General features: G+C 35.2%; 1 protein-coding gene across 3 annotated transcripts in view; it reads left to right on the top strand.

The window, feature by feature from the left end:
* Positions 1-22,153, top strand: part of GALNT13 (polypeptide N-acetylgalactosaminyltransferase 13) — a gene marked incomplete at both ends in the record, with an annotated part of 461,512 nt that overhangs the window by 255,507 nt on the left and 183,852 nt on the right. For all 3 annotated transcript variants that reach the window (XM_080689902.1, XM_080689901.1, XM_080689900.1), the window contains 3 exons: positions 7,475-7,641; positions 8,151-8,358; positions 11,277-11,447. In XM_080689902.1, the coding sequence (XP_080546028.1) occupies positions 7,475-7,641; positions 8,151-8,358; positions 11,277-11,447 (546 nt within the window). The remainder of the gene's footprint in view (positions 1-7,474; positions 7,642-8,150; positions 8,359-11,276; positions 11,448-22,153) is intronic.

The following is a 22,153-nucleotide window of genomic DNA, read 5'->3' as shown; positions in this document are numbered from 1 at the left end:
TGTACTTTATTGTACTTGAATCCCCCAGCTGCTGTATTTTATGAAAGAACTATTTTCCTGTTGCTCAAGTTTTCTTTGCATGAGCACACTGGAACATGATGCAGATTCTCTCTGTGAATATGAATGTTGATTGGGAAATAGAAGGCACACATAATTCTGTAATTTTAATAGGTTTTAAAAATAAGAAATACATGTAGTACTTGTATTGTGAGCCTTTATTTTAATTACTATTATTCATCTTCTTTGATTCAGGCAGTAAAGGGTAACCACTGGTTCACTGAGCAGCAACCCAACAAGTCATGCAAACTGTAGTGTTGACAGTCTTTGGAGTCCTAAATGGTTTGTGTCTAAGTCAACCACTGTGTAATTATGGATGTTTTGTGATTCACAGTCTCATCTTCTAGTCAATTTTTCTTACTTTGATATGGCATGTTGTGTTTGGTAGCTTATCTGAAAACATCAATATGCTTTTGAAAAGGATAAAATCAAATTGTAACAGTTTATGTTCTTATAATGTGTGTATAGCCAAGGGGAAAGATGGTAAATAGGTATACTATCTCAAAGTATTTCCATGTTACTGACATTGCAAACATGATTCTACCCTCATATGCTTGCCAAAGTAGAGCAGCTGGATTTTTTTTCTCATGTATTTGTAAATCCACAGACAAGAGACAGAAGATTTAAACATTACTGTATATCTAGAGGACAAAAAAGGCTGTAGTAAAGTGAAGACTTTTAACTCCCCAAACCTACAATTACAGGAAATAGTGTCAACTTAATCTCTTCTGATTTATTTTTTCCTAGCAAAAAAGTGGATATTTTAGTTATTTTCACAAGAAAATTATCATTTTACTTTTATTTAATAGTATAAAAATAAAGTGAAGGGATATTAAGTAACCCATCTGTATAGTTAAAGCTGCTTAATTTGGTCCTAGAGTTAAGTTCTTAAGATTTGTGCCATTTTAGAGAAATACCACAAGATGAATTGTGGATTTGCTGACTTTGATTTCTATTTCTCCCTATTTTTATCTAACATTATAAAACAATGGCAGTTATCTGATTTAAAAAAATCTTTTTGTTTGTTTATTACAGCTATATATCATAACAGGATTCAATGTCTCAAAAACATACATGCACATAGCTTTTTGCAAATCTGAAATAAAAAGAGATATTGACCTCACAAATTTTATTTTAAAATTCTGATGTAAGCAAAAGGGAAGTTTTGCATATAAAATAATCTGTCATTGGGTTAAATAACTTTAGGTAACAGTTCACAATTTTGGGTTCACATATATATTTTTTATGCCTAAGGCAAATATTTTTTAAAATTCCATTACCTATTACCACAAATTAAAAATTCTCATGACCTACGACCATACTTTAATCAACACTTTTGTGACTAAAACCCACATTAGTATTTTTGAAATTCATGGGAGAATACCAACATTCAGCCAATAGTAGGTGTCCTACACAATTAAAAGGAAATAAACTTTGATTTTATACAAGTATCAGAGATTCAGCATATCACCATATAGTGTTTATATGAAATGTTATCATGGTAAAACTTAAAAATTTACTGAAGTTTTAAATTTTAGTCACTTCATTTGACTAGTGGACCTCAACTGTTACTGCAGTCCTTAGCTTATATTCAAAGATAATTTAACATACATTGTGGTTTCATAATAATATAAATTGTTACAATTCCATTTATATATTTTAATAAAACAAAATAATGTCCTTTTAAGACATGTTAGAAGAGTATTTGGTCTATATATACATAATTTCAAATAAAATGGACTTTGTTTAGTTTTAATGAAATAGTCCCATGGAAATGGTTATTTCTTTATTTCATACAGAGATAAATATTTGAATGCAAGTGAAAAATGTTTTTATATCCGTGCATTGTAATCATACATCTTGATTAAGTTCATGGTGGTGGAGGCACATAGTACATTTTGAGCTCTCCCCCCAGTTTCCATCCCACTCCCTCTCTCTCCCCACCTTTCAGTGCTCAACACCTTGATTAATTTTTGATAAGTTTATGTATGTACATCATGACAAATGAGGTATTTCCCTCTTCAGGTGTTCCTCTCCTCTCCTGCCTCCCTCAATTAGGTCCCCTTCACTCCACCTAAGAGTCTACTCCTTTGTCTGGAGTTTCTCCTGTGTCTCAGTTTCTCCCAGATTTCCATATATGAGGGAGAATATCCAACCCCTCACTTTTTGTGACTGACTAATCTCACTTAGTATAATAGTTTCCATTTCCATTCATTTCCTTGCAAATGACATAATTTTGTTCTTCTTTATGGCTGAGTAGAATTTCATTGTGTATATATTTCATAATTTTGTTATCCATTCATTTGTTGATGGACATCTCGGCTGCTTTCATAGTTTGACAATTATGGATTGTGCAGCTATAAACATAGATATGCACTCATTACTATGGTAGTTTGGTTTCAGCTGGGTCATATGGCAAGTTCATTACCATTCTTTTGAGGATCCTCCACACTGTTTTCCAAAGTGGTTGCACTAATTTTATTTTACTTTAAATACTCAATCACACTTTCCTCATATGGTTTTCCTGCAATGTGGCAGAAGGTGGGTCCCTGGGGCCTTGGGGATTACATAAGAGTTCTTCCTCCCCCTGCTTGCAGTGCCTCTCTCTCTCTCTCTCTCTCTCTCTCTCTCTCTCTCTCTCTCTTCCTCCCTCTCTCCCTCTCTAGTTTCTGGTCTCCGTAATGTAAAGAGCACAGCCCATGTGCTTCCCCTCCTACCACCATGCCCTGAGGTTCCTGGCCCCCAACCTTACTAAGCTTAAAATCATAAGAAAATAAATCGTCTTTTCTCTGTTATGTGGTCAGATATTTAGATTATGGCTTTAAGAATGCTGATAGATGCATTATATAACATTGCTTCTTAGGTCAACCAGAGACCAGCAGTGTTGGCTATTCCAAGGATTTCATTAGATGTCTCAAGCCATAAAACTCTGAATGATCCTGGTCTCATCCAATTATCTCCTTAGAAATATTAAATGGTGGGCTCATCTCCAATCCACTGAATTAGAATCTATATGAAATTTTCTATATAATCCATTTAACATTTAAAGTTACTTTTTATCACTTTATAAAAAATAGTACTAATGAACGTACCCACAAAATGAAACTTATTTAGTTTGTGTTAGTGAGAAAAGCTAAATATTTGTTCTTCATATGCTAAGCAACGCAATTTAAAACTGGAGAAAAGGTTTTAGAACAGGTTGAGAAAAGAAAACTTTAAGGAACCAACAAACATAATTGATTTATAAATTAAGCATGGCACGTGGCAATATTCATAAAAATCTATTTTCAATGTATTTAAAAGCTTTTTTTCTGTAAATTCTGTTTAGATGTTAAATACATTGTAATGATAAAAGCATTTTGCTAGAGTTTATTTTACACGATTTTTCTTTTCCAGTGGTAACTAAAATCATGCATCTTACAATAAGTAAAACAATGACTTTGATGGAATACAAACTATAACATTAGTTCAACATATCACAAACTCATCGATTCCATGAAAATAATAACTCTTATTCATATAGATTAGTGCATTCCAGATAACTGAATAAAATCAAACAGAAAATGTTTAATTGTTAAAAACTATAATATTAAGCCAGGCGTGGTGGCACACATTTGTAATCACAGTACTTGGGAGGCTGAGACAGGAGAACTGAGGTTCAAGGACAGCTTTAGCTACTTAGTGAGGCATTCTGCAATTTAGCGAGACCTTGTTTCAAAATAAAGAATACAAAATAGGACTTGGGGTGTAGCTCAGATGTAGAATGCCCCTGGGATCCAACCCTAGTACCATAAGAAAAAATTTATACTGCCAATTATTTTGTTAGTACTCAAAGACTCTCCCAAATGACTGTTTTTTTTTAAACCTATTAAGGTAAACTTGACCAAAAAAGTATATATTTGAGGTATAAAACTTTATTCCCATGACCAAGCTAATTAAAATATCTACCACCTCATACCAGTATGATTGATGATTTTGTGTGTGTGTGTGTGTGTGTGTGTGTGTGTGTGTGTTGAGAAGACAAGGTAATTTCTCTTACTACAATTCATATACTCAATATAGTGTTATTAACTGTTATCACCATCCTATACACTAGATCACTAAAATTTATTTATCCCACAATACTGTAAATTTGTTCCATTTAATAACTATTCATATAGGAAGAGAAAAAATAATACAAATATTAGCCACATTTTATTTGTATGCAAATAAATGTGCATTGAATAATGACAGCAGAAATTTACATTAAATAAAAATAATAGCTGCATTAAGAGTAAATTAGTTCATTATAACTTTGATACATATAATGAATATAAATTTTATATTTGTGGGTGTTTTTAACCACCAAAATTAAAGCTTGCTACAAATGGTTAAAGATGCTAGACCTAAATATTTGCTTTAGATTGATATGTTAAATAATTTATCTGAATTCATGTTTTATCCATGTATTCTTTGCTAGCTTTTAGTGTAATGGACATTAATTTGATTTTCATATGTGTGTGTGTTTGGTGCTGGGTATTGACCCAGGGGCATCCTATCTCTGAGCTACACCCCCAGTTCGATATTTTTATTCTTTATTTTTGAAACAGGGTCTCACTAAGTTGAAGAGGGTCTCACTAGTAGCCTAGGCTGCCCGCAAACCCAGATCCTCCTGTCTCAGCTCCCCAACTACTGGGTTAACAAGTGTGCTCCACCAAACCCTGCTTGGAAATTAACTTTTGATTTAAAAGTTGTCACTTTTTTTCCCCCAAATGATGGTGCAAATCCTATATGGTTAGGAAGGTGGGGGTAAAGTCAATGATTGTTAACCATTGGATTACTTTTATCCCATTTTTCCAAATTTACTTATTTTTTATGGCAATGTTATCTTTGGCATATTTTGTGCTTGGCATACTGAAATTGATGGGATTTTTGATGAGGCAGAAGAGTGGAAGTTTGAGGACAATGGTGTGAAGGAAGAGCCCCTTATCATTTATCAAGATGGCTTTCTCTGTTCATTTATTGATGATCTGCCTAGAGATACAAATCAAATAACAGTGAAACACATAAAAATTGTTTGCATTTTGTCACCTGAATAGGAAGAGATGTCTCTGAAACCAACTGCACCCCCCCCCACATTTTTATTTGCTTATATGCTCAGTATCTTTTTACTGAGGATGCTTGGTGAATATTTTCAAAGCAATATATTGAGAACATTATAACTGAAGTATATGGATATTCTTATCTGGCTACATTGCAGAGAATTTCACTGAGCAGGTGATATTTGATATTTTTGACTGTGTTAAAATAAAACGATAATGATAAGATCTCAACAAGTACACAATAGTTTTATTTTATTATTCATCTTTACCTCATACATTTTATTGTTCTTTTCTAATCACTTGTAAAGGAAACAGATGTTAACAATGCTGAATCATGTAATATGTTAGGTTGTCATAACTGGTAGCGGTATCTGGTTCATTATACTTAATAAATTTATTTAAATTTTCTAACACTTAGGAATATTTCATGTTGAAAGTAGCCTAAGGTGAATAAACAACATTTTTTCCTGCTCAGATGCCCTGGGAATTTTTTTTTTCTTTTTCTTTTTTTTTTTTTTTTTTGGTGGTACTGAGGTTCCTGGAAACCCTTCTACCTCCGGGCTACACTCCCAAACCTATTTTTATACTTTTTTATATTTGGTAAACAGGGTCTCTTAAGCCAGCACAGCTGGCTTCGAGCCTGAGCAATCCTCCTGTCTTCCCCTCCCAAGCGTGGGGATTACAAGCGTGTACCTCCACGCCCAGCTGGGACATTTTTTTTGTCTATAATCATGATGATGTAAGAGTCATGGCAGGAACATCTGAATGTTGACAAGTAAACAGGGGAAATGATCATCTACATGTTAAATCGGGGATGACCACCAAGAGTATATTATACATATTATCTATCTAAACATACCTTTTCAAATTGTTTTCTTGAAAGGTTATGGACTTCTTTGGATGTAAACAAAGTTAAAAGTTTCTCTCAAAATCCCCAATTGTGCTGGGCGTGGTGGCACACGCTTGTAATCCCCACTTGGAAGGCTGAAACAGAAGGATCGCGCAGGTTCGAAGCCAGCAAGAGAACCTATTTCCAAATAAAATATAAAATAGGTCTGGGAGTTTAGCCCAGAGATGGAAGGCCCCTGGGTTCCATCCCCAGTCCCACCAAAAAAAAAAAAAAAATACAAAGTTGTAAAAGTTATAGTTATAGAGCTCAGTATAGTGTCTAGACACTTGTAATCACAACTACCTGAGAGGCTGAGGCAAGAGGATCTCACATTTGAGGCCAGACTTGAAAGCTTAGAGAGAACCTGTCTTGAAATAAAAGTAAAGAAACAGAGCTGAAGATGTAGCTCAGTGTCAGAATACCCCTGAGTTCAATCTCCATTAACTCAAACATAAAAAGTAACAAGAGAGCTGGGCATGGTGATGTATGCTTTTAATCCCAGTACTTGGGATACTAAGACAGGAGGATCATGGTTCAAGGCCAGCCTCGGCTGTTTAGTGAGGCTTTCCACAAGTGAGAACCTGTTTCAAAATAAAGAATAAAAAAATAGGGCTGGGGGTGTAGCTTAGAAGTAGAATTCCCCTGGGTTCAATCCCCAGTACTGAAAAAAAAAAAAAAAAGTAATAACAGTCATAGTACAGCTCCTTATGAGTCAGGGTGTCCCTGAGGAGACATTTAGTAATGCAGGATCTCAGTCTCCAGGCCAGAGCTAGGAATTTATAATCTGCATTTTAACAAATCCTTAGGTGATATCTCTGCACCGTAGAGTTTGAGAAGTACTGGGTGGGCATTTGGTTCCCCGATCTCCAGGAAATAAGGAAATATTAGGAGCTCAGATTCTGGCACTGAAGCCTTTTCAAGCAGACATGAATTATATCATTCTCAATTGGATGGAAATCATACATGGTTAGATTTTAGAACAGAAGAATAATCTGTTTTATGTGCTTCAAAACCCTGTACTGGTGTCTATTTATGTTTTTATGACTTTTTGAGTTATAGACTAATTTTTTCTAAACAAAGAATAAGAATTATATGCACTAAATGAATTCATCTTTCCCTGTTTTACCTGGTCTTTTGTTGGCAGCCTCAGAATGTTATTTTAGCTTTCTTGGTTTTCTTTTTTTCTTACACTTGTGGAAATCATGCTGCTTTGTTCCCTGCAGGAGGTAAAATAAAATATTAGTAATTATGCATGTTTAATTTTCAAAAGGCCAAGTGATTACTCACTGTACTTATAAAAAAGGAAAATAATTTTAGATATTCATGGAACGTTTCCTCGGCAAGAGTCTGTCCAGTTTGAGGTTGCATTATTACAAGTATTTTCTTCTCAGGATGATCAAGATGAAAAACGAGTTTATTAATATCCTTTTTCTTTTCTCTTTTCCAGATGCAAGACAAAAGTGTACCCTGATGAACTTCCTGACACAAGTGTAGTCATTGTGTTTCATAACGAAGCCTGGAGTACTCTTCTCAGAACCGTCTACAGTGTAATAAACCGCTCCCCACACTACCTGCTCTCAGAGGTTATTTTAGTGGATGATGCCAGTGAAAGAGGTACAACATTCTTGTACTTTTTATTAGAAAACTTTATTATGGTCAAAAAGAGAGCTTGGCAATGATCTATATTTTGCTTCATAAACAATCAATCACCTATCTAATTTTCATTAATATATCTTGTCAATGCCAACCCCAGGAACAAATAATTAATGGTTTCAGTTCTATTCCTATTTTTTGACTCTTAATAAATCAACAGATCAGCCAACATGACTTCCTTCTTTCCTTCCTCCCTCTTCTCCTTCTTCCCATCCTTCCTCTTTCTCTCCCTCCTTTCCTTCCTTCCTTCATTTCTTTTTTCTCTCCCAGCTCAATTTCTTATTCAGAGAATTTCTATGAATTGGTATGTGTTCTTAATTACTTGAAAAATTCTTTTAATTTACCCAATAACAAAGTTGTATGAGAGTTGTCCACTATGTATGACTGTTCAATTTCCATTTTGGAAGAATCTCTACTCCATCTTAAAACAGATTCAGATCTTTCTTACACATTTTTATTGCATGTTACAGATTTTCTCAAGTTGACCTTAGAGAATTATGTGAAAAATTTAGAAGTGCCAGTAAAAATTATCAGGATGGAAGAGCGCTCGGGGTTAATACGGGCTCGTCTTCGAGGAGCAGCAGCTTCAAAAGGGCAGGTCATCACATTCCTTGATGCACACTGTGAGTGCACTTTAGGGTGGCTGGAGCCCTTGCTGGCAAGAATAAAGGAAGACAGGTAGGAATGTGTATGTTATGTCTATATGGGTTAAGACCGAACTTGTAAGGGCAGGTCTAGCTGTCCATCAGAATTTCTTTTAAGTTGTTATTTTCACAAGTTTATTTCATAGGCTTCATTTTAGAGCAGTTTGTGCCTTATTTGATCAAAAAGGCTTGCTTATACATGTTAAACATGTTAAACATTGATTAAAAAATAAACTGATGTAACAATTGAAACTAAAATGTGTTGAATATACCTTTTAGGTGAAGGAAATCAATGCCATCTGAAATAGTACTATAAATAGTAATATATTATTATTTTTCTAAACAATTTTTATGTTCTCACAACGCCACTGTGGGTTAGGTCATGTAGACATTACCATCTATACTTAATAGGGAGTAACAAAGAAGTTATATGGGTTGCCCCAGTTATCGAAGTGCTGGAAACAATAATTAAGTTCTTCCCACTCCCTCCCCAGTGTTCTATTTACTGCATCAGTGCCTTGAATCAGAGTCTAGTTCAAATTCACCTTGAAGATCTTAAAAATAAACACACACACACACACACACACACACACACACACACACACACAAATTACCACTGAAATAAAGCCATGATTTAAAAATAAAAGCAAACAGATAAAGCAGCTGTAAGTTGAAACAGTTTTGCCACTTTCTGAATACAAATTGTGAAAACTGAAAAAATTAAAGAGAACTTTATAGAATTTAAGAACCCTTACATACACATGCAGTTCTTTCTTTCTTTCTGATGATGATGATGCTAGGAGGTTCAAGCCTTTTTACAGATACTGATAAACACTGCTGATAATGGAGTATAATTTTGAGGCACCTACTAAAGACCACCAGCACTGGATGCTATCTGGTGTGATAACAAAGCACAACAGAGCACCTCACTTGCATAGTCATTTCATATGCAATAGAAGGCTCTTTCTAGAATTGAAGATTTTAATTGGACACCAAGACGGGGGCTGCTTAGTACCAGCTAGTTCAGCCATATCAGGCAAATGGCAGTATTCGGTATTTGCCAGTGAGTTGGATTGCATCTGTCAGTAAAATGGCCCACAGAACTTCAAGAAAGCAGTAAGAACCTTTTAGTCAACTGAATATTGTACATAGCTAATAACATTTTGGATATTGTTCAGTACTCACAGGAGACTAAGACAACACATAAAATGAACTTAAGGTGTTTTATATGAGTTTCTGTCAACTTTCCAAATATTGTGCTTTTTTGTGGTACTGGAGATTGAACCCAAGGGCATTCTACCTCTGAGCTACATGCCCAGCTCTATTTTTTATTCTTTATTTTGTAACAGGGTCTCACTCAGTTGCGGAGGGCCTAAGTAGCTGAGGCTGTCCATAAACTGTGATCCTCCTGTCTCAGCCTCATAAGTACTGGGATTACAAGCTTGTGCCACCACACCCAGGCTGTGCTTTATATTTGTGATATATTATATTGTATTAAATATTGTGGCACTGGGGTTTGAGCCTAGAGGCATTTTACCTCTGAGCTAAACCCCCACGCAAATTTTGTTTTCTATTCAACTTAGTATGCTTTTATATATTTCATTATGGTCATGCCTAAGCCATTTGTTTTTATTCTAACAACATATTGGCATTATATGTGTACATTATGAACCTAAATCTCTTGTCTGAACTTGCTATAACTATATTATAAAATCTGGTGAAGTTTATTAGATATAACTTCTCCTCACAAACTAAATCTAATGAAGAAATCTTGATGATTCTGTGTTGGACACAGAATCATCAAGAGGCTCTTCCAAGAATAGATGAATCCTACTGATTCCAGAGAACTCCAGGCTCTGTTCATTTGTGTGGAGCGTATGACTCAGTTAACAATGAGTACTGGTAATCCTGGTGTTCCAAACCAAGAAGAAATACTGGACAACACATCTTTGCTGTCCACATCAATGGGTGATTGGGAGCCTGTTTGTGAATTTACCTTCTAACAAATATGAAAAATTAGATCTAGTCTTCAGAGGTAGAGAGAACCAATGCACCATAGCACCATAGAACTGAACTTTTCTTTGTAGATATGACAGAAGGCTAGTTCCATAATACATATATAAAGTAACACACACACACACACACACACACACACACACACACAGTGGGAGTAGAAGAAGAAGTAAAAGGTAAATTACAAGAGTAACCAAGGACCTTCCAAAGTTAATTTTTCTAGAAGCTACTATCCTAGAATGCTACTAACAAGAACACCAATTCTCCTGTCTTTCTTCTAACTTTAAGGAGAAGTGAGATATACACCAGGAATTAAAACCACACACCTAAAAATATCTGAATCATGACAGCTATAAACCTTCATTCTAGACAGGTTCACTCAGAAATTCGCATGATCCTAAATATTTGCCTGTAGTAATCGTGATTTTAATTGCTGCCGTTTGTTTTTCCTTATGTTTTCTTCATGACGGTTTTCTCACGACTCTTTTTTAACCAACGTATTCTACTTGAAATGCAATTTACCAGATCTAATTTTCTATCATCCACTCTCCCCTCCTTGCACACTACCGCATTTCAGTGGGTTGTAGCGAAAAACGATGCATAATCTCAAAGCAAATCTAATCATGCTGTGGGTGGAGGTTTTATGAAAAATAGATCATGCTCATCCTGCTGAGTTAGTACTTAGAATGCATTTGGAAATTAGCCTGAAGGTCAGTTCGCATGTTTGGTTACATTTTTACATGATGACATAGAGTAGAACATATGGAATATATAGTCAATAGAAACAATTTTCTAGAGAAAAAGGATAAAATAAAATTAAAGGCACAGTTAAGTCACAAAGTAATTCAGTTTTATCATACCAGCTATAATTGACTTGAAGAATCTAATATAGCATTCAAGTGCTCATTTATATGTAACCTGGTTTTGATTTTTCTTCAGGAAAACAGTTGTGTGCCCCATCATTGATGTGATTAGTGATGATACCTTTGAATATATGGCTGGGTCAGACATGACTTATGGGGGTTTTAATTGGAAACTAAATTTCCGCTGGTATCCTGTTCCCCAAAGAGAAATGGATAGAAGGAAAGGAGACAGAACTTTACCTGTCAGGTATGTAGACCACATCTGCCAAAGAATAGCATGTATATTTCTATAATAGCTAATATTATGAAAATTTATTCATATTCTTAACAATTTTAACATCATGAATTTATTATTCATATACATGCCTACAATTTACCCTTTATATGCTTAAGAACCAGTTTTGATACTATAAATAGTATAAGCATAAGAAAGTCTAGACATTAGCAGAAATGTGAAATATCTGTTGAATATGTATTCTTATATTCAAAATATATTTATTGTAAATTTCCTATGTGGCAGAAATATGGTAGCATTAGTACTTCAAGTAAATATGTCTTTTATAAAAATATATGCTTTATAATGGAAATAGTCTCAAAATTAAAAAATTGGTTAAATATTCTAGATGTATCACCCTACATGAGCTGTCTTTTTTAGATACAATGGAAAGATCCATTTGGAAATTTTTAATATATTAACAGTTATGCATGATTTGTTTGTGGCAATTATTTTAAATAGACACTGAATTTCAAATATTTATTAATAAAATATATCCTTACTCTTAACAGAAAAAAAGAAATGTCATATGCAGGTTTAGTAGTCTAGATATGCATTACCTTCTCATTATCATGAAAGTATCACCGTCTACTCTAGTACATTACTGTGGGCCTCTTCTCTGCAATCAAAAAATACTTTGGGAAAATTCACTAGTTTAGCTCTTTAAAGATGATGTGGTACCGTAAAACATGGGCACAGTTCTCTTTCTCCTCCCACTACCTCCCGCTATCCCCTTTACTATTTAACTGATCACTCTCCTCAATTATCTGAAGTCCCTATTGTTTTCTATTTTCTCTCCACCTTTTACATAAACAACAAAATGATTTAATTTGCAGGAAAATAGAACAAAAAAGCATTATAGCATATGAGATCAGTTGATCAGTTAGTAACAGAAAATCAAGGGTCAAATCATTTCTTTCTTAGAAATAATTTTTGTGCAATGATATACAAGGATAAAATTACTATAGACCAATGGAAAAGTCCTTCCTAATCCTAATGATTAAATTGAGAGATCTATTTTGTGCTGGTGAACTTTTTAATTTTATTTACTATTATTAGATTATTTGTATGTAATTAATATAAAAGTCATATATTGGCACCACACAGCTTAATGTTTTGATATATGAGTATATTGTTAAGTGATCAGCACATTCTAGATAATCAGATTTTGCGTCATTTTTACATAGATACATCTGTGTGCAGTGATATATAAGATTTGGCTTTTTTTTTCCCAAAAAGTCAAACAATAATAAAGGCTGATGAGGATGTGGGGAAATAGAAACTCTTCTACACTGTTGATGTGGGTGGGATTGCAAATGAGTATAGCCATTATGGAGATGAGCATGGAGATTTCTCAGAAAATTGGGATTGGATTCATCATATTATATTATCCAGCTATACCATTTGTGGTATCTTGTGAAAGGGACTGAAATCAGAATATTATAGTAATACATGCATATCCGTGTTTATAACAACACAATTCACAATAGTCAAGTTATGGATATAATTTAGGTCTCCATCAATAGATAAATAAATTACAAAATTATGAGATATATACACAATGGAATTCTACCCAGTAATAAAGAAGAACAAAATAATGCCATTTGCAGAAAAATGGATGGACCTTAGAACATTATGTTAAATGGGATTAGCCAGTCACAGAAAGTGAAGGGTCATATGTTTATATGCAGAAGCTAGGGAGTAACTGGCATCCAGGAAGGACTTAGGATAATGTAGGAGAAACTCTAGTGGTACAAGGGACGTGGTCTAGGGAAGAAGGGGAGGTGAAAGAGGAAAAATAATGAAACACTTCTGTTGATGTTGATGTTATGTACATGTATGAGAATAATGATGCCAATCTCAGTATCCTGTATGGGGAAGAGGAGAGTGGAGAGGGAGCCAGAAGAAAGCTTATCAAGATATATATATATATATGTGTCACTATTGCTATGAACTGCATTATGTGAGCCTAAAAGGCACCAATATATGTATTGTAATAATAAAATAAAAATTATGAAAAGCTAGATCTTAAATCTACTGCACACAATTTATCTGTGTTAGTTGATTTTTTTTTTCTTTTTTTGGTGGTACTGGGGTTCCTGGAAGCCCTTCTACCTCCAGGCTACACTCCCAGTCCGATTTTACACTTTTTATTTTTAGAAACAGAGTCTCTTAAGCCAGCACAGCTGGCTTCAAACCAGCCCGATCCTCCTGTCTCCGCCTCCCAAGTGCGGGGATAACAAGCCTGCGCCACCACGCCCGGCGTGTTGCCTGATTTTTAAAGTTAAAAACCAAAGTGAGAACTATTAAAGTGCTTGATTAGCTGGGCGTGGTGGCACATGCTTGTAATCCCTGAGTTTGGGAGGCTGAGACAGGAGGATCTCATGGGTTTGAAGCCAGCCTCAGCTACTTAGTGAGGCTTTCAGCAACTTAGTGGGACCCTGTTTCCAAAAAAAATATAAAAAAGGTCTGGGAGTATAGCCCGGAGGTAGAAAGCCTCTGGGTTCCACCCCCAGTACCACCAAAAAAAAAAAAAAAAAGCTTGATTAATACATTTCAATATAGGTAATGTGTTTATTCATTTGCAATTTCATATATATATATTGTACTGGGCATTGAACTCAGAGACATTCTACCTCTGAGCTCTGTTCCTAGTCATAATTTTTATTATGAAACAGTATTTCACTAAGTTGTGGAGGGCCTCACTAAATTGCTGAGGCCAGCTGTGAATCTGGAATTCTCCTATTTCAGTCTTTCAAGTACTGGGATTACAGGTGTGTACCACCATGCATGGCTAAAATAAAATTTATAAGGCTACAATAAAATTTATAAGAAGACATTTTTTTGTGTGGGTCTGGGGATGAAGCCCGGGGACATTTGACCTCCGAGTTACACCCCCTGCCCTATTTTTATTCTTTATTTTGAAACTGGGTCTCACTGAGTTGCAGAGGGTCTCACTAAGTAGCTGAGGCTGTCCTTTACCATGATCCTACAATCTCAGCCTCCCTAATTCTGGGATTACAAGCGTGCGCCACCATGCCTGGCTAGAAGACGCATTTTTTAAATAAGAAATACATGTTTGTACTCATTTATAAGAAACATGTTGGCAATGATGGGTTTTGTTTAACTATTTTCTCAGAGTTGAAAGTTAGATGATTAAGGTAGCCAACATTTATAGAATAAATTACTCATAAAAGATCTTTATAGAAATCCACTGCTGTTTCTCATCATTCATTAACCAAAACAAGTTAAATTATTTATTTTTTAGTTTTTCTGTTCTCTATACACATAGAGATAGAGATATCTATCTAGATAGATAGATGATAGAGATAGAGATAGAGATAGAGAGATAGAGAGATAGAGAGATAGAGAGAGAGAGAGAGAGAGAGAGAGAGAGAGAGAGAGATAGTGTTGTGCATATGGGAGTGCTGGGGATTCAACTCTAGGTTTTCTGCCTACAAGCTACATCCTCATTTTGAAACAGAATCTTGGTAAGTTGATAAGAGCCTCATTAAATTGCGGAGGCTGTTCTCAATCCATGATTCTCCTGTCTCAGCCTTCCCAAGTGTTAGGATTACAAGGCCCAGTGTCACTTGCTGTATTTTAACCACAACTAATATTGCCTTTTTGATGTAACACGAGAACTAATGACTATCTCAGTGTTTTATGTTTTTGTCTCAGTAACTAAGCATTATTTCTTACTCTCAATACTGAAGAAGCTGGAGTAAGGAAAAATGGAGAAACTTCAGCCAGCCAGCTTCAGCAGAGACTGAAGTGAAAACTGAAGTTTCCTCATTTTTATGGCAAAAGGTTAATTAATTCACTGGCTCTGTTGTAACAGCCCGCAGGTAATTTTCATCAGCATAGCTGTAATGTGAACTTTCTTTGTACTTGTAATCTATTACTTAAAGAGATGATCATTTTTCTCACATTCGTACATACAGATAAATCATTCTAAGTGTTGAAGAAATTTTGTTCCCACTTGATTAACAGAATTCTGAATAGCTAAAGTGATTAAAATGAGGTTGAGGTTGAAATTTTAGTTTCTTAGTGGAAGGCTTCACGCAAAATGTCACACTAAGAGCAGGGCTTCGTCATTGTACTTGGGTAGTCATTATTTAGAAATACAATCATGTATCTGCACCTTGAACCTGTGACCTAAACTCAGTTATACTACATTTAGATTAAAATGCTTATACATATAATTTTACTATTTATAGCTAGGCTTGGATATTTTCCTTTTTCATAAGAAATGAAATATGTTAAATAGTTTTTGAAGTTACAAGTGTGGAATGATAGTGTAAAAATTCTGAGTGTTTAGTTTTTCTTTAATCAGTAAATTCCATTAACATGTTACTAGTCAAATTATATGACTTTTTGGGACTATCTTAATTATGTATTCAATAATACTCAAAATTTTATGTTAGAGTTTATAAATATGTTATTTAGGTGTGTTTTATTTGGTCTACATAGTGTTGTACATTTACAAAATTTACCAAAGTTTTCATATGATCTATTTTAAATCACATTTGAATTTCTAGCTATTGAGAAGTGAGAATATCTTGGCACAATAGCTCAATATTTCTATGTGGCATCATCTGGTAGAGTTGGTTAGAAAATCCCCACATAGTAGTGATATGAAGTCTTAGCTGTCCCTTATATCCCTATAATTGCGTCTCTGACTCTAAACTTGAGGGTCGGTTGCCATTTGTCATTATTCTTGTACTTAGAGAAATATTTCTCAGCACCTCTGTGTCAAGCAAAGGTGAGTTAAATATATTTATTGCACCAAATTGACTTTATATGATTTGTTTGGCCATCACCTTTAAATTCATGACCCTTAACTTGGGGAATAGCAGAGTTTATGCATCTCTATGATCATAGCAACACAATTCACAATTGCCAAATTGTGGAACCAGTCAAGTTGTCCATCAACAGATGAATGGATTACAAAATTGGGATATGTATATAATGAAATCTTAGCCATAAAGAAGAACAAAATTAGGTCATTTGCAGGGAAATGGATGGAACTGGAGAACATTATGCTGAGAGTAGTCAGTTACAAAAAGTAAGAAATCAGATGTTCTCTCTCTAAGGCTATAGGAGGAACTCTAGAGGAAAAAGGAGATACCATAAATGAGCAAATAGGGTGACCTAACTGAGGGTGATGGGAGGCAGTAAAGAGAATTCCTTAATGTACATGACATACATTCACAAACATATCAAAGTCAATCACTAAGCCAAGCATGAGAAGGAGGGAGTGGGGAGGGAATGGGCTGGGAAGTGGTGGTGCATCTTGTACCTTATTAAGATGTATGACTACAATGCACCAATTGAAAAAAATATTAATTCTATCTGGTTATGCATATCAAGTACATAGTGAAATTGGGAACAAGTAGCAAAATTACTTGATAGTGCAGATAATCCTCCACTTCATTTAATTAATTGGGAATGTCTTATATACTCTTTCTAAAACAAATTTGAGATAAGATTATTGAAATGAGCTTGATTCCATAAGCAAATACACACACACATGTACTTTGCTAGGCTTTTTGTTAGCTTCTGCACATGCCAAAATAAATAATGCAATTGTTCCTCTGGTGTTGCTCACTGTCTATAATTGGTCAGATGTGTGCTTGACGAGGGAAGGAGGTCAGAATATGTGGCCTTAGAGTGGGCCTATAGGTGAGTAATATTAGTAGGGTGCAGATTTCTAGAAAAGAGCCTAATTAACTCTTATTGATGGAATTAGTCTCTTAATTATGCCCTGAGTGACTCGCAATAAATAGTTATTAAGATATTTGTTTTCACTTTAATTTCTGGCTGATTAAAATAGATTTCTTTACTAGAAACCCTTTGGTTATTTTTCAAGTCAACTTAACTTTTTACTCTCTATATTCTGCCTTATGGAGCCCATTTGCATTTAGGCATTATTATTATTTTATTCAAGTACATTATGAGAAGTTTAAATTCTTTTGATGGTATTATCATTATACATCATAATGAGACTCAAAGTGATACATTCATACATGCACACATGAACTGGTGTAAATAAGTTTTCTTTTATTCTTCCTTGGAATATTAATTATATTCCAAGAGAAAAATAAGAATTTCAGATTTTCTTTTAATCTTTTGTATATTAATAAATCAATATATGTATAATACTAAATTTTATTCCTGACATATTTTACTTACTTTTATATCCTTTTTATCAACAATAGGCTAATCTCATACATTTATTTTTCACTCATTTAGGATTAAGAATTTCTAAAAAATTCAAATAAAGAAGATTATTAATAATATCTTGTTGGGAGGCTGAAACAGGAGGATTGTAGGTCACAGACAACCTCAGCTACTTAGTGAGGCCCTTTGCAACCCAATGAAACCCTGTTTTAAAATAAAGAATAAAAAGTAGGGCTGGGGGTGTAGCTTGGAGGTAAAATGCTCCTCGGGTTCCATCCCCAGTACTGTAATAATAATAATAATAATAATAATAATAGTAATAATAGTAATAATAATAATATCTTGGATCACACTGTTATGACTTCCTAGCATTAAGAGCTTGGTGTGTTCACATGCCCCATGTCCTGTATCTCTCTTTTGTGTTATCATAAAGAAGCATTGAAGTTGACTTGGGGGTGGTGGGTCAGATTTCATTTCAATGATCCTCAGATGGGAAAATATTTATCTTTCTTAACTACAAAATGGAAAGCATTCTCCTTGCCTTGCTTAACTTGTGAAGTTCTGTAAATATTAAATGAGAAATATGTTTGACAAGAATTAGATTTTAAATTTATTTCTGACAAGGGGACATGCGGGCATTGCAAATAGATGTGACAAGAACCTAAAGACATAAAGAAGCATGACACCAGGAGCTATTTGCTCTGTGTTTTGTTATATTTTATTTCAGATGTATTTTTTCAGAATTTTAAATCTCACATATTATTATCAGTATTTACTTATACCATTAACAGGATTTTTCTTTGCAAAAAAATTTAATGGCTGTTAATCTAGAAATTATTGGCAATTTTATGTAGAAAAAGTTAACTAAGCTTTGCTTATACTTTATTTTTTTCTATTTGTACTATTCATTTTTTATTTGTTTATTGGAACTGGAGATTTTATATTAAATTAAATTCCACTTCCAATATATACCCCCAGCCCTTTTTATTTGTTTTGTTTTGTTTTGAAATGGAATCTTGTTAGGTTGCACTCCCACCAACAGTTGTGCAAAAGAGTTTTTCTTTCCCCACATCCTCGCCAGCATTTGTTGTTTGATTTCTTTATGCTTGCCAATCTGACTGGGGTTAGATGGAATCTCAGTGTAGTTTTGTTTGCATCTCCCTGATGGCTAATGATGAAGAACATCTTTTCATGAATCTATTGACCATTTGTATCTCTTCTTTTGTAAAGTGACATATGCATACCCATTTTCATAGTAGCACAATTTGTAATAGCCAAAATTTGGAAACAACCTAGGCCCCCATCAACAGATGAATAGTTTGCAAAGTTATGGGAAATACACAAAATGGAATTCTATTCAGCTATAAAGAACAAAATCACTTCCGGGAAGATGGCGACCGAGAAAAGCGGGGCTTAAGAGCCCTGCTAACAACCAATCTCCATTACCACAAAATCAGCACCTTTCATAGCCAGAAAACACCATCACCAGAGAAACAAAAAAATCACCAGGCTCCAGAGAGAAAGCGGACTGAGAACAGAGCTCAGAGCCACAGAGGAGATAACCGGCCTCACGCCCGAGGACGCAGCAGCAGCACCATACTGCCGGTGGCAGCGGCAAATTCACCGGACGGCTACAGCAAGCCAAGGTGAGCCGCTGCGGAACAGCCAGGTGGGATTTCTCGCCGCAGGTAAAAACTAAAGCTCCCAGTGGCTGAGCTCAGCACACGCCGCAGGGATTCAGAGTGGAAATCAAAACCAAGAAGAAATACGCCAGCCTCGCGGCCAAGGGTGTGGAAGCGGCGCCATATTGCCACCAGCGGCAGCAGCAGAGAATTCACTGAATCCAGTACAGCTGCATCTGCGTACTCAAGAACAGTGAGTCAAATTGCGGGCCACAGAGGAGAAATCCCAGTACTGTACTCCCTGGGACTTGACCCAGTGGGGGAGTGGCAGTGGCAGAGATATCACACCATAGGAGAATGTGCAACCTGGCACCCCCCACAGTCTAAAGCAGCCTCTATCGACTCTCTGGGTCGGAGACTCTGTGATACAACCCAGTAAAGGAGTAGTGGGGTCTGAGATACTACTGACTCGAGATCCAGAACACCTTAAGCGAAGTCATAGTGACCCAAGGGAAGAACCCAGAGAAGGCACAAACTTCCAAAATCATGGGAAAGAGGAATAATACTGGAGCAATGAATGCCCACAACCCCACAACATCAGAACCCGATAAAACAGAAAATCAGAGATTTCTAGAAGATCAAATCAGGAAAATAACTGTAGAAATAATAGAGGTGCTTCGAAAAGAACTCAGAGAGAGCCAAAAAGAGATAAAGGATGCAATTAATGAAGTAAAGGCCTCAATTCAAAGCACAAACAACCGATTAGACCACATGGAGAAAGGAATCTCGCTCTTAGAAGATGATCATTCCAAAAATGAACGCATAGTTTCTAATCTAGGAAAAAATATCCGACAGCAGGAATCTGACATTGAAGAAATATGGGCCCATTTTAAGAGAGCTAACCTAAGAATAATTGGAATAGAGGAGGGAAAAGAAAGTGAAACCAAAGGGATCAACAATCTCTTCAAGGAAGTAATAGCAGAAAATTTTCCAAACATAGAGTATGAGGTTGATACACAGATCCAGGAAACTTATAGAACTCCCTTTAGACAGGATCGGAGAAGAGGATCCCCACGCCACATAATTGTCAAAATGACCAATGAGGAAGCCAAGCAGAGAATCTTAAAGGCAACAAAAACAAAGGGTCAAGTGACATTCAGAGGCAAACCAATTAGAAGCACTCCAGACTTCCCAAACCAAGTCATGAGAGCCAGAAGGGCTTGGAGTAACATATTCCAAACTCTGAAAGAAAACAACTTCCAGCCAAAAATTTCCTACCCAGCAAAACTTTCTATAAAATTAGATGGAGAAATTAGAAGCTTCCATGACAAACAGAAACTGAAGGAATTTTTGTCTTCAAAACCAGCACTAGAGAAAATACTCAAAGAGATTAACTACAAAGAAGAAATAGGTAACACACTCCAGAACCAGAGAAATAAGAGTTTCCATCCAACAGTCAACTAAGATTGCTTATCTGTGGAGATTCATTACTTATGTTAGTCTTTTACCTATCTCTAAATGGTATTGTTTGCCTTTATTGTTGTTAATTTTTAGGATTTCTAGTTGGAATATTAATATACCTTCAGATATAGCATTTGGAAATATTTTATCCCATTCTATTAGTAACTGTTAACTCTGTTTACATTGTCTTTGGATATACAATATTTTTTTTTATTTTTTAGGGAGTTTGTATACTCATCTGTTGCCTGTGCCATTGAAATCATATCCAAGAAATCACTGCCAATTTCAGTGTTGTGAGGTTTTATGACCCAGATTTTCTCCTAAAAGTTTATAGTCTTAAGATTTATATTTAGGTCTTTTATCTATTTTGAGTTAATATTTGTATATGGGATTAGGTAAGGGTCCAACTTTATTCTTTTCCATGTAATATGTTTCAACAATATTTAGTTAAAATATTATTATTTCTACCACCAAATGTTCGTGGAAACCTTGTCAAAAATAACTTGACAATATAGGGAAGAATTTAGCTCTAGGCTTTTATTTAACTCCAAGGGTTTATATATCTGCCTTTAGAATAGTACTACACTGTTTCAATTATTGTAGCTTTATATGGTTTGAAATCAGAAAATATATATCTTCTAGCTTTGTTCTTTTTCAAGATCGTTGTGGGTACCTAGAGTCCATATTCCATATTAGGATAGAGTTTTTTTCTGAAAAATAAATATATAAATATATGATAGTTTCACCTAAAAAAATAGAAAAAAAATATTCTCTGGTAAGAAAGAAAGTAAAAAGAAATATTGAAATGTTATCTTTAAGTCATCAAAAGCTTGGTATCAGACAAATGAAACCGTTATGTGAGATTATCATTTTTAATTTTGGATAAATTGCTATAATACTAGATGTCAACCACTAAGCCAAGCATGGGAGGGAGGGATGGGGAGAGAATGAGGTGGGGATCGGGTGGGGGCTGACTGGGCAATGTGTGCATGTATGTCTACAGAAGTTTGTATCCCACTATGATGTATGAATACAGTGCACCAATAAAAAAAAAAAAGAACAAAATCACATCATTCATAAGAAGATGGAAAGTGCTGGAAAGCATTATGTTAAGTGAGATCAACCAAACACAGAAAGAGAAGGGACATATGTTTCCTCTAATATGCCCAAACTAGTGAGCATTGGGGATACCAGAGGGAATCCAGATAATGGAAGGGAAATCTCAGCAAAGTTTGAATGGAAAGCTAAGAGAGTAAGGAGGCTGAACTTGATTGATGAGGGGCTACTTCCAAATAGGTGTAAAGGTACGAATATGGCAAGGTTAGCCTGGGTATTAATTGTCGGGAGGGGGTGGGAGGGAAAACGAGGGGGGGAGAGGGCACCAAATACAGATTAAATGTATAACATAAAATA

The sequence above is a fragment of the Muscardinus avellanarius genome (genome assembly GCF_963383645.1).
Source record: "Muscardinus avellanarius genome assembly, chromosome: 2".
NCBI classification, from domain to species: domain Eukaryota; kingdom Metazoa; phylum Chordata; class Mammalia; order Rodentia; family Gliridae; genus Muscardinus; species Muscardinus avellanarius.
This window is presented reverse-complemented; position numbering and strand designations above follow the sequence as displayed.